Here is an 11,940-nt window from a genome sequence, read left to right as displayed (position 1 = left end):
ATTCTTCTCCAGCAGCACCTCTCGAACCACGTTCAAACGCCGCTCACCGAAATATCGCAATTCTATTTTCCGACGAGAACATTCGTGCCTCGATGGGCACACATCACCGTCCACGTCACCGTGATCACCGGGGAAGGCACAGGGATACCGGACCAGACACACTGACTGAGGCACGGGTTCACCTCTGCTCGCGACAGAACGAAACACAACACATTTGCGCGGAGCAGCACAGCAGTTCGCGCGAGGAGTAGTCTGTCAGGGAGTTAAATACGGAGAGCCACAAAGTTAAAACACAAATAAATACAAAATGACTAGCATTGTAACATTATCGCATCATCAGTGGTTGAGCACTGTGGTATTATTGCCTGGCGTGACAGTGTCGAACTGTAATTCGGCTGACTACGGAGTGCATTGTGGAGGGAACGCACAAGGTTCGCGACATTCGCCCACCGACAGCGGGCGGACACTCACTCACTCCACCAACAGCGGCGCAGATCAGACCGTAACGATACCCTGCAGCGCTCGGCTGTACTCCAGCTCGGAACAGCACACATTTGGCACAAACGAACGGCAGAAACGGGAACGGCCGCGCAGCAGGTACGAAACGGACGCGCAACTTCACAAACTGACGCGCAACTTCACAAAGTGACGCGCAACTTCACAAAGTAACGCAGCGGAGGCGCTAACTGACGCAGCATGCTAACGACCCGCTGCAGTAGACTCATAAAATCGGCATACAGATCAACTGACGCAGCAGGTTCGCAAACTGACGGAACAGGTTTGCAGGGCACGACCCGCAATCACACAGTAACCTCCTAACGAGTTATCTCTGGTTTTCGGCTCAACAGCTCTATACCGGAGTCACCACAGTCATCCTCAGCAAGGCATATGGCACCACAGCAGCCGAGCCAGACAGCAGAGAGCTGGTACAGACGTGCGTCCGCATTTACCGCCTCCCGCGGATCCGTCACCTCCGTCTCTCTCCCCTTTGTCTGAGTTTCCATCTCAATCTACGGTTTCCATCTCAATCTACGTCTCCGTCCCCTGTCGCCCACCGCCATCTAGTGTCTATGTCTCAGTCTCCGTCCTCGTCTCTCGCCCCTCCCACCCTCGATCCTCGCTTACACGGAGCTGGAGCCGGTGACGCTGCTCAGCAGCGTGTAGACGCTCAGATGCTGCGAGTTGCGCGCCGCCGACTCCAGCTCCACGGGGAAGCTCTCGCCGAGTATCGTGCCCAGCGCGGCCACCAGGTCACGGAAGCCGGCCACCAGCGAGCTCTGGTAGTCCGCCTGGTCGTCGGCGCGCAGCCGGTGGTTCAGCTCCAGCGCGCGGTGGCACGCCTCGACAAACTCGCGGAACGCCTGTTTAAGCTGGTAGACCTTGTCGCCGGGGAAGGTGCGCTGCACACTCTCCTCCAGGAAGGCCGAGGCGTAGGCCAGAGGGCCGGCGTTCACCTGCACACTGACGCTGCCCTGAGGGGACGAGAACAGAGGGGAGAGTGAGACACACTGGGGAACATACCACACTGACGCTGCTCTAAGGGGACGAGAACAGAGGGGAGAGTGAGACACACTGGGGAACATACCACACTGACGCTGCTCTAAGGGGACGAGAACAGAGGGGAGAGTGAGACACACTGGGGAACATACCACACTGACGCTGCTCTAAGGGGACGAGAACAGATGGGAGAGTGAGACACACTGGGGAACATACCACACTGACGCTGCTCTAAGGGGACGAGAACAGAGGGGAGAGTGAGACACACTGGGGAACATACCACACTGACGCTGCTCTAAGGGGACGAGAACAGATGGGAGAGTGAGACACACTGGGGAACATACCACACTGACGCTGCTCTAAGGGGACGAGAACAGAGGGGAGAGTGAGACACACTGGGGAACATACCACACTGACGCTGCTCTAAGGGGACGAGAACAGATGGGAGAGTGAGACACACTGGGGAACATACCACACTGACGCTGCTCTAAGGGGACGAGAACAGAGGGGAGAGTGAGACACACTGGGGAACATACCACACTGACGCTGCTCTAAGGGGACGAGAACAGAGGGGAGAGTGAGACACACTGGGGAACATACCACACTGACGCTGCTCTAAGGGGACGAGAACAGAGGGGAGAGTGAGACACACTGGGGAACATACCACACTGACGCTGCTCTAAGGGGACGAGAACAGAGGGGAGAGTGAGACACACTGGGGAACATACCACACTGACGCTGCTCTAAGGGGACGAGAACAGAGGGGAGAGTGAGACACACTGGGGAACATACCACACTGACGCTGCTCTAAGGGGACGAGAACAGAGGGGAGAGTGAGACACACTGGGGAACATACCACACTGACGCTGCTCTAAGGGGACGAGAACAGATGGGAGAGTGAGACACACTGGGGAACATACCACACTGACGCTGCTCTAAGGGGACGAGAACAGAGGGGAGAGTGAGACACACTGGGGAACATACCACACTGACGCTGCTCTAAGGGGACGAGAACAGATGGGAGAGTGAGACACACTGGGGAACATACCACACTGACGCTGCTCTAAGGGGACGAGAACAGAGGGGAGAGTGAGACACACTGGGGAACATACCACACTGACGCTGCTCTAAGGGACGAGAACAGATGGGAGAGTGAGACACACTGGGGAACATACCACACTGACGCTGCTCTAAGGGGACGAGAACAGATGGGAGAGTGAGACACACTGGGGAACATACCACACTGACGCTGCCCTGAGGGGACGAGAACAGAGGGGAGAGTGAGACACACTGGGGAACATACCACACTGACGCTGCTCTAAGGGGACGAGAACAGAGGGGAGAGTGAGTCACACTGGGGAACATACCACACTGACGCTGCTCTAAGGGGACGAGAACAGAGGGGAGAGTGAGACACACTGGGGAACATACCACACTGACGCTGCTCTAAGGGGACGAGAACAGAGGGGAGAGTGAGACACACTGGGGAACATACCACACTGACGCTGCTCTAAGGGGACGAGAACAGAGGGGAGAGTGAGACACACTGGGGAACATACCACACTGACGCTGCTCTAAGGGGACGAGAACAGAGGGGAGAGTGAGACACACTGGGGAACATACCACACTGACGCTGCTCTAAGGGGACGAGAACAGATGGGAGAGTGAGACACACTGGGGAACATACCACACTGACGCTGCTCTAAGGGGACGAGAACAGAGGGGAGAGTGAGACACACTGGGGAACATACCACACTGACGCTGCTCTAAGGGGACGAGAACAGAGGGGAGAGTGAGTCACAGTAGGAAACATACCACACTGACGTGGCAGGAACAAACTAAACTGACGCTGCTGGTGCCGAAGCAAACATTACGTTATATAAAAAGAGCGAAATAGAAAGTAGTCTGTAATGGACGAAAAATTGGAACTACGGGAAAACTGCTACCCGCGAGATAAAATAATACAGTCTGAGCTGCAGCTTGCTGACGTCGGTTCCCGACCGGTGCTTACCTGTAGCCGTAGCTGCAGCTTTTTGACGTCTGTCGGCTGTCGCTCCACCACGTCCAGCAGGTCTCGGGTCTTCTGGGTCATCTCGGCGATGGCCACCTCGATCGGGGAGAGCTCGTACTCCTGCAGACAGGGGAGAGATAGGGAAAGGCGTGATGAGAGTGCAAGAAATGAAAACGGTGGCAGTTTATACTCACGAAGGAGGATGCATGGAACACTGAACAGAAAACAGTACCCAAAGTTCACAAAAGACACCTCAAGCTTCGCCAGCCAATTCAATATCTAGGCCAAAAAAGAGCCCCTCCCGTCACCGTGCCTACCCCGACACCTCACCTGTCTGCGTATGACGGGTATCCGGGTCCGCAAGTAGGGGAAGCAGTAGTCGGTGGTATCCCCCTCACCTGTCTGCGTATGACGGGTATCCGGGTCCGCACGTAGGGGAAGCAGTAGTCGGTGGTATCCCCCCCTCACCTGTCTGCGTATGACGGGTATCCGGGTCCGCACGTAGGGGAAGCAGTAGTCGAAGGTATCCCCCCTCACCTGTCTGCGTATGACGGGTATCCGGGTCCGCACGTAGGGGAAGCAGTAGTCGGTGGTATCCCCCCTCACCTGTCTGCGTATGACGGGTATCCGGGTCCGCACGTAGGGGAAGCAGTAGTCGGTGGTATCCCCCCTCACCTGTCTGCGTATGACGGGTATCCGGGTCCGCACGTAGGGGAAGCAGTAGTCGGTGGTATCCCCCCCCTCACCTGTCTGCGTATGACGGGTATCCGGGTCCGCACGTAGGGGAAGCAGTAGTCGGTGGTATCCCCCCTCACCTGTCTGCGTATGACGGGTATCCGGGTCCGCACGTAGGGGAAGCAGTAGTCGAAGGTATCCCCCCTCACCTGTCTGCGTATGACGGGTATTCGGGTCCGCACGTAGGGGAAGCAGTAGTCGGTGGTATCCCCCCCCTCACCTGTCTGCGTATGACGGGTATTCGGGTCCGCACGTAGGGGAAGCAGTAGTCGGTGGTATCACCCCCTCACCTGTCTGCGTATGACGGGTATCCGTGTCCGCACGTAGGGGAAGCAGTAGTCGGTGGTATCCCCCCTCACCTGTCTGCGTATGACGGGTATCCGGGTCCGCACGTAGGGGAAGCAGTAGTCGGTGGTATCACCCCCTCACCTGTCTGCGTATGACGGGTATCCGGGTCCGCACGTAGGGGAAGCAGTAGTCGGTGGTATCACCCCCTCACCTGTCTGCGTATGACGGGTATCCGTGTCCGCACGTAGGGGAAGCAGTAGTCGGTGGTATCCCCCCCCTCACCTGTCTGCGTATGACGGGTATCCGTGTCCGCACGTAGGGGAAGCAGTAGTCGGCGGTATCCCCCCCCCCCCTCACCTGTCTGCGTATGACGGGTATCCGTGTCCGCACGTAGGGGAAGCAGTAGTCGGCGGTACCCCCCCCCCCCCCTCACCTGTCTGCGTATGACGGGTATCCGTGTCCGCACGTAGGGGAAGCAGTAGTCGGCGGTATCCCCCCCCCCCTCACCTGTCTGCGTATGACGGGTATCCGGGTCCGCACGTAGGGGAAGCAGTAGTCGGTGGATCCCCCCTCACCTGTCTGCGTATGACGGGTATCCGGGTCCGCACGTAGGGGAAGCAGTAGTCGGTGGTATCCCCCCCCCCTCACCTGTCTGCGTATGACGGGTATCCGTGTCCGCACGTAGGGGAAGCAGTAGTCGGTGGATCCCCCCTCACCTGTCTGCGTATGACGGGTATCCGTGTCCGCACGTAGGGGAAGCAGTAGTCGGTGGTGAGCACGGTCCGCCGGCGCCACTGCTTCTCCACCGTGCCGTGCGCGCCGCCCTCCCGCGTGAACGGCGTCTCGTACATAAACTGAAACGTAACGGACGTAAATATTTTATAATGGAAACGGACACACAAGGAGATATGGCACAAAACTGAGAGATATTATGATGGCGTACTCTCCTCTGCCGCATACAGTCCAATGTATAGTCCAATCCCGGGGTTAGAAAGCTTCCAGCAACAACCAAGCAACCAGTCCTCAACCCGCCTATAGAAGCACTAAACAGAGCCTCAGCGCCGCCGACCGTTCCAGACACCGCACCCCCAGTTAGTGACCCGCCGGGTCCGTCACCACACACACACACGCACCTGTTTGATGTTGTTGTTGTGCTCGAACTCGGTGGGTCGCGCGTCCAGGTCGACCTCGTCCCAGTGCGGGGTCAGGTGGGTGACCTGGATGTAGGCGAACCGCGGGTCCAGCTCGGACATCACCACCTGACCGAGAAGACACATATATCAGAGATCACTGGCACAAAAAGAAGCATAGAACTTCCGTCCTTCACGTAAGTGTTTACTCAAATGACATACAATCCGCCTTGTCCAACCAATCACCACGATCCCACCGGCCCCACCTGCTCTGAACCAAACGCGACCCCCAACTCACACCGCGTGGCTCCGACCAGGGTGTGGCCTTCCCTGGAATGGTTCTGGGATTGATGATAAACATTTAAGAGATAGTATGGTGGAGCCACATACCGGCGCCGAGTCTTTGATCATCCTGACATAGTCCCTGCCGAACTTGGAGACGTGCAACTGGAGCAGCTTCTCGCTGACCTCCGAGAGCGACGTCACCTTGGGCTCCTTGTACACGTACTCGCGGTCATGGTCCTTGTCAAAGTAGTTCTGCAGAGGAACGACAGAGTGTCACCGTCAGGGGAGGCGTGGAGGCGGCAGTAGGTGGATGGAAGGGAAAGTCCGGAAAGTGCGGCAATGCGTTGGATGATTGTAGAATGTCAATCTAGCATCAATAAAATAATCCATGAGGAATCGAATTCAAACCCTTAATAAAACAGTTCGAACAGTAACCAAGATTTGGGCGGACTGCGGTGAACTGCTTCAACCTAAATTCTAGAGTTTGACATTTATTCAATTTTTAGCCCTGTGGTAGATCCTGCAAGTTATATTTTACTGACCTGGCCCAAACAGATGACCCGGAAGTAGGTGCCGAGCAGCCGGCGTCCGGAGGCGTTCAGCTGCACTATCCGGTTGTAGCACCGCTCCAGATGGTGGTGGACCTGCGACAGCTCGGAGTAGCTGCAACACGGGGAGATAATAGGGTCAGAGAACAGAGGTAAATGCAAGGAAAACAACAGAGCGCCCCCAGTCCGGAGATACCATCAACAAACGGCTGAACAACGTACGAGAGACGGTGCAAGTAAAGAACTACTGGTTACGTTCCAAACAAAAATATTTACTAAAAGTGGAAAAGGAAAGAGCTTCCAGAACGAAATGTGAATACTATCGCTGAGGCCCCTCCCGGCTCCCCAAGCAAAATATCAATCTTGTATACGGATCAATACGTCCGTTACGGCCTCCTAAGGGAAAGGAGCGCCCCCGTACCTCCTGCGTTTCCGGTAGATGGGTATGAGGATGTCGTAGATGTCGGCGATCAGCTCGTGCCTCTCACACGCCTCCATAGCCTCTGCGCAGACCTTCAGCTGGGCCACCAGCGAGTCCTCCGTGTAGCAGAGGTCACCGATACCTGCCGAGGGCGCAGGGCAAGTCAGGGAAGGTCAGAAGCTGAACATCACTTGCTTAAGTCCGTGCGTAGATAACTGATGCACGACATATTGTCGTCTATATGCTTGTTAAACGGCATTTTAAGGTAAAACACGACATTCGATAACCTCAAAAAACGAGCCAACCAGAACTGCAACCGCTGCAGGTCGAGCGACGAGAGACCTCAGACAACGAAACGGGACTCAGTCCAACCGGGGACTCTCAAGGCGATCCCTCGACTTTGAGCTCTCATCCCCTCATCATTGCATTGTTCTCTCACCGTGATCGAGTCGCAGGTTGTTCTCGTCCCGCACCACGTTGTCGGATATGGCTCGGAAGGCGGCGCAGCCGGTCTCGTGCTCTCCCCGCTGCAGCAGGTACTCGGCCATCAGAGCCGCGATGTGCACCTGACACATGGCCGCCTGTGGGATAGGCAGACGTACACGCGAACAGCGTTAGTGGGTGGAACTCATGGACGGTAGTCAAATTATACAAATCACTGGACGGGCTCGATTATTCGGCTTGCAAAAGTGCTTTTAAAATACCAGATAGCGATTCTTACCATCAGAAGTGTTTACGAACGCCTATCGCCCTTGCGACATAGCCAAACATTCAACCTTATCCCATCGTGTCGACATACACTACTGCGCACTTCACTCCCTCCTCTCCCCTCCTCCCCTCCTCTCTCTCTCTCTCTCTCTCTCTCTCTCTCCTCTCTCTCTCTCTCTCTCTCTCTCTCTCTCTCTCTCTCTCTCTCTCTCTCTCTCTCTCTCTCTCTCTCTCTCTCTCTCTCCGCGCTGACCGTACCCACCTCCGACAGGTTGCCGTCCCTCACGTGGCACTTTGCCATGCTGGCCAGCCACGTCTGCCGCAGCTCGGGCGTGCTGGCGTAGCTGTTGGCCAGGCTGTGCTGCAGCTCCACCAGCACGGCCGGGTCGTTCTCGTGCTCCTTCAGCTGCGCCGTGGCCATCAGCACGGTCCGCACCCGCTTCGTCAGGTCCTTCACGTCAGACACAAAACCTGAACGGCGGAGTTTAATATGTCAGAAACGAGCCAGAAATGGCACAGTGTGAAAACTAGGGCATCCATTATGGGGCAGCGTTCACTTTTTTAAGTTTGGAATCGCACACAAGTACACGTGAGAAGATTGAAAAAGCACTTCGAATCGAGCAGGTTATGAAAAACGAGCTATAGTAAGTAGTAACAGTCGACCCCAGGGTATATTGGTCGACCCTTTATGCTAAGCGCGATCACAAATGCCCGATAATTGGAAGATGTCTCAAAATAGCACACAAGCGGCTGCCAAAGTAAGCCTGCACTCACTGGTGCGCGTCATGGCCTTGTCGCTGTTGGCGTAGCTGTTGATGAGCGCCAGACTCTCGTAAAAGTGGGACGAATCGAGCACCACCGACTCGCCCAGCAGCTGGGACACCTTGATTATCACCTGCAGCACATAGACACACGGCATTCACGTGATGACCCCACATCATTCAAAACTAGAAACCAAAACTCAGCAATTGGACAGCGGTATTAAAAAAAGCCATTATTCTAGATCACACGCGGCCAGAAGACAAAGGTAAAAAAAAAACGAAAAAATAGGCAGCAGCCTACAAAACTGCGAAACTGACCGTTATATCACTGGAAGACGGAAGTACAACACAAGAATCCCATAACCCAAAATATCGCAGAGCCTCCCCCAGCGTTCCACATGATAACGTCGGCTCCCCACCTGCAGGTGGACCCTGGTGATGGCCTTGCGGTTGGTGAACTCAAAGTTTCCCCTCATCAGCAGGTAGAGGACGGCGCAGGCCTCGTGCCGGGAGCTGGCCAGAGGGCTGTTACAGCAGCGTAGCAGGTCGTAGCACAGACGACCGCACAGCTCCGCAGTGCCTGTGGTAAGTTGGACGTGTAGTGGGCTTGGCTGATGCTTAGCATTTAACATAATGTGGGGGCGATCATTGTTCAGTTCAGCTGCAAGATTGTTCTAGAGAAATACGGAGATACTCGTACTCGGGAATCTTGAATAAAAGGTGACACACAAAATAAAAGAACACAAAACCAGGAAAGACGAACGTAAAGCCAAAATGCATTCACACCCGTCCCGTAATTAATGAGTCCCATACCGGTAGTCATTCCTTCCAACTCCGTCCCACACCACTCACCATGGTACAGCGCGCTGCCGTACCGCTGTACGAACATCCTGAGTGCGGCGAACACGTGTCTGAGCACGGCCTCGGCCTGTCCCGGGTGCAGCAGGCTGAGCAGCACCCCCGACAGCAGCGCCATCTGGGCGTTCTGGCCGCCGCGCAGCGCCAGCCGCTCCGAGTAGTGGGCCGAGTACAGGCAGCACAGGTCCAGCGACACCAGCGCAGCCTCGCTCGACAGGTGAGGCGTGGAGGGCGGCGACGGCGACGGGCCTGTGAGGAAGAGGGGTAAGGGTTGAGTGATGTACCATAGAAATCCACATTCGAGGGTGTTCAGACTTCAGAGTGAGGCGCTGTGGCCGATGAAGGAGGCAGCAAATCGGGACGAGTCATCATCTCGTCCTAAAATTACGATAACAGAACGGCAAACTGAATGTATTGAAAGTTTGTTACCGTGATGTGGTCAAGCGGACACTCTACAGACCAGTCCACGCGCCCTAACTAGTCCATGTATATTGTATCAGCACCCCGGCTTGCACATACAGCTGTGCCGTCTCACCTTTTCCGGCCGGTGACTCTGTGAACGACGCGTTGTTGAGCCCGGCCGCCGGCCCGCCGGGCGACTCTATCCTGGCCGGCAGTGTGAACGCCTTCTTGGTCTCGGAGGTGCGCGGGTGAGTGGCGCGCGTGACCACACCGCCCGTGTACCGGAACTGGGACAGACACAGCCTGAAACGGAGCCGGTACCTATGTGTGTGCCTTGGTGTCTCCAGCCTGCTTATCTATGGGTCTCTGAAAATCCCTGAATTTATCAGAAAAATAACTTTAAAACTTAAATGTGAAAAAAATTATTGTCCGAATCAACAAAACTTTCTTGGATAATCAGAACTAATTCTATAAGCAGGCATTCCGTCAAGCGCAAAAAATAGACCTGATCCATCGTTCACTGTCACCCTGCTCCCCCTCCCAGAAAAACCATCTCGCTCCTCGACTCACTGTACGAGTGTGAAGAAGTTGATGACGTCCTCTTCGGCGGCGTGCCTCCACCACGTGATGAGCAGCTCCTCGGGCACGTGGCGCACCACGTGCAGGAAGCACACGAGCAGGTCGCGCGCCTCGCCGGCCAGCAGTTTGTCGTAGCGGTACAGCGCGCCCGGGTCGTGAACGGTGCTCTGGGTCCTGCGGGCAGTCGTGAGGAGGGAGGTCAGGCCGGGATGTGGTTTGCGGTCTGTAGTAGCAGAACTAGCGGGGATTGGTTGGTAGTATGTCCATGGTAAAACTAGAGGCCAGTAGCGCATCAGTTGCGTCGGCTAATGTCCAACTAGCACAATTAAGCCCCCAAGGATCGTTCGTAGTGGCAACCCCAACTGACCTGTTATGTGTGGACCGTTTAGCGGTGCCCGGTTGACTGTCGGTCTCTGCCGGCTCGTCCGGCCGGTGCACTCCGTTCTCGCCGTTCTCCAGGTGGGCCGACTCCACCGTGTTCTGAGAGGAGGCCGTCGAGGCCAGGCTGACCGTGGACGCCGCCGTGCTCTCCGACGCCTGCTGACCTGCAGGGGATAGGGCGGAGACATGCGTTAGACACCTGCACAGCTGACTTGAGAGAAGGGGGGCGGGCAGAGACTGCTTTTATGCAGGCCCTCACAGGGAGCAGTTATGATCTGACGCACGGCCGCGGTCCTCGGCATCACTTTTGTCTGCAGTTCCATGAAGCCCCATTCCCACCAGTTCCCCTACATCCCGTATCGCTATAACCCAGCCGGCCGCCACGTCCGTGCGTGTAACGTACCCTGTCCGGCGATATAGGCTAGGTAGGTGGACTCTCGCTGGGTGGCCCGCGAGTGGTTCAAAGACGAATCGGGGGTCATCGAAAACCTGAAACACACAGACGATAAACAAGATGTAAGCTGGCGCGATGGCAACGCTAACAAATTGGGTGTCGAGAAAATGAGAAATGGGTGTAGTACAAATATGCTGAACGAGTGATACAAACTGCAACATCGCGCAAACGCGAGGGAGAAAAGAGAGGGGAACCATCCATTAATTAAACTATTGCACACGCGATAATTGTCAACAAACAATATGTATTTCGTAGGAATTATAGTCATCATATTTTCGCACTCTTTTTTGGGGGCGGGGTCGGGGTAGGCATGCTTTACGCACCGGGTCACGCCGATGTTCAATACACATTACTTATCTACAGACATTCAGTCGCGCAGCCGGAGACATGTAAAATATTGACTAGATAAGTTACCGAGCACACACAGACAGATATGGAATGGAGGAACGCCGACCCACCTAAGATCGACGTAATAACAACAGCAATAGATTTCCAAACGAAAGTGGAACAAAACTACACCGAATGGCGAATTCCTGATCACAACACCAAAGCCATGCCAAGTAAATGACAGAGGCGATAAAGCAAGCCCAGAACAGACGAGAAAACAGCTCCGATAAACTAGAAAAGCGAGACCGGACCAAAGACGGACCACCAAGCGTCTTGACTTACGTGCGCACTGGCTGCCAAGACCTAAAACATGGGGACCACCGGCTTACGTTAAAGTAGCTGGAAAAATCTCGCGAGGAACACAGTTATGTGTATGCCTGTTTCCCGATACGGACTACGGAACAGGAGTTTGCGGCAGGAGTCTGATAGACGGCCTGCAACATCGTGCAAAGAACAACTAACATTAACCTATTTTGGGCCGCCAGTATAGCCACC

General features: G+C 55.3%; 1 protein-coding gene across 8 annotated transcripts in view; it reads right to left on the bottom strand.

The window, feature by feature from the left end:
* Positions 1-43: 43 nt before the first annotated feature.
* LOC122388330 (dedicator of cytokinesis protein 9-like) overlaps positions 44-11,940 on the bottom strand; it is a 36,645-nt gene continuing 24,748 nt past the window's right edge. For all 8 annotated transcript variants that reach the window (XM_043379317.1, XM_043379320.1, XM_043379318.1 and 5 more), the window contains 16 exons: positions 11,008-11,093; positions 10,591-10,768; positions 10,215-10,397; positions 9,778-9,947; positions 9,237-9,491; positions 8,804-8,964; positions 8,398-8,518; positions 7,886-8,094; positions 7,355-7,496; positions 6,916-7,057; positions 6,489-6,609; positions 6,052-6,198; positions 5,665-5,790; positions 5,248-5,385; positions 3,509-3,628; positions 44-1,472 (listed from right to left, as the gene is read on the bottom strand). In XM_043379317.1, the coding sequence (XP_043235252.1) occupies positions 1,122-1,472; positions 3,509-3,628; positions 5,248-5,385; positions 5,665-5,790; positions 6,052-6,198; positions 6,489-6,609; positions 6,916-7,057; positions 7,355-7,496; positions 7,886-8,094; positions 8,398-8,518; positions 8,804-8,964; positions 9,237-9,491; positions 9,778-9,947; positions 10,215-10,397; positions 10,591-10,768; positions 11,008-11,093 (2,650 nt within the window). In that variant the 3' untranslated portion in view covers positions 44-1,121. The remainder of the gene's footprint in view (positions 1,473-3,508; positions 3,629-5,247; positions 5,386-5,664; positions 5,791-6,051; positions 6,199-6,488; positions 6,610-6,915; positions 7,058-7,354; positions 7,497-7,885; positions 8,095-8,397; positions 8,519-8,803; positions 8,965-9,236; positions 9,492-9,777; positions 9,948-10,214; positions 10,398-10,590; positions 10,769-11,007; positions 11,094-11,940) is intronic.

This window comes from Amphibalanus amphitrite, unplaced genomic scaffold (assembly GCF_019059575.1).
Source record: "Amphibalanus amphitrite isolate SeventyFive unplaced genomic scaffold, NRLGWU_Aamphi_draft 000318F_arrow, whole genome shotgun sequence".
NCBI classification, from domain to species: domain Eukaryota; kingdom Metazoa; phylum Arthropoda; class Thecostraca; order Balanomorpha; family Balanidae; genus Amphibalanus; species Amphibalanus amphitrite.
This window is presented reverse-complemented; position numbering and strand designations above follow the sequence as displayed.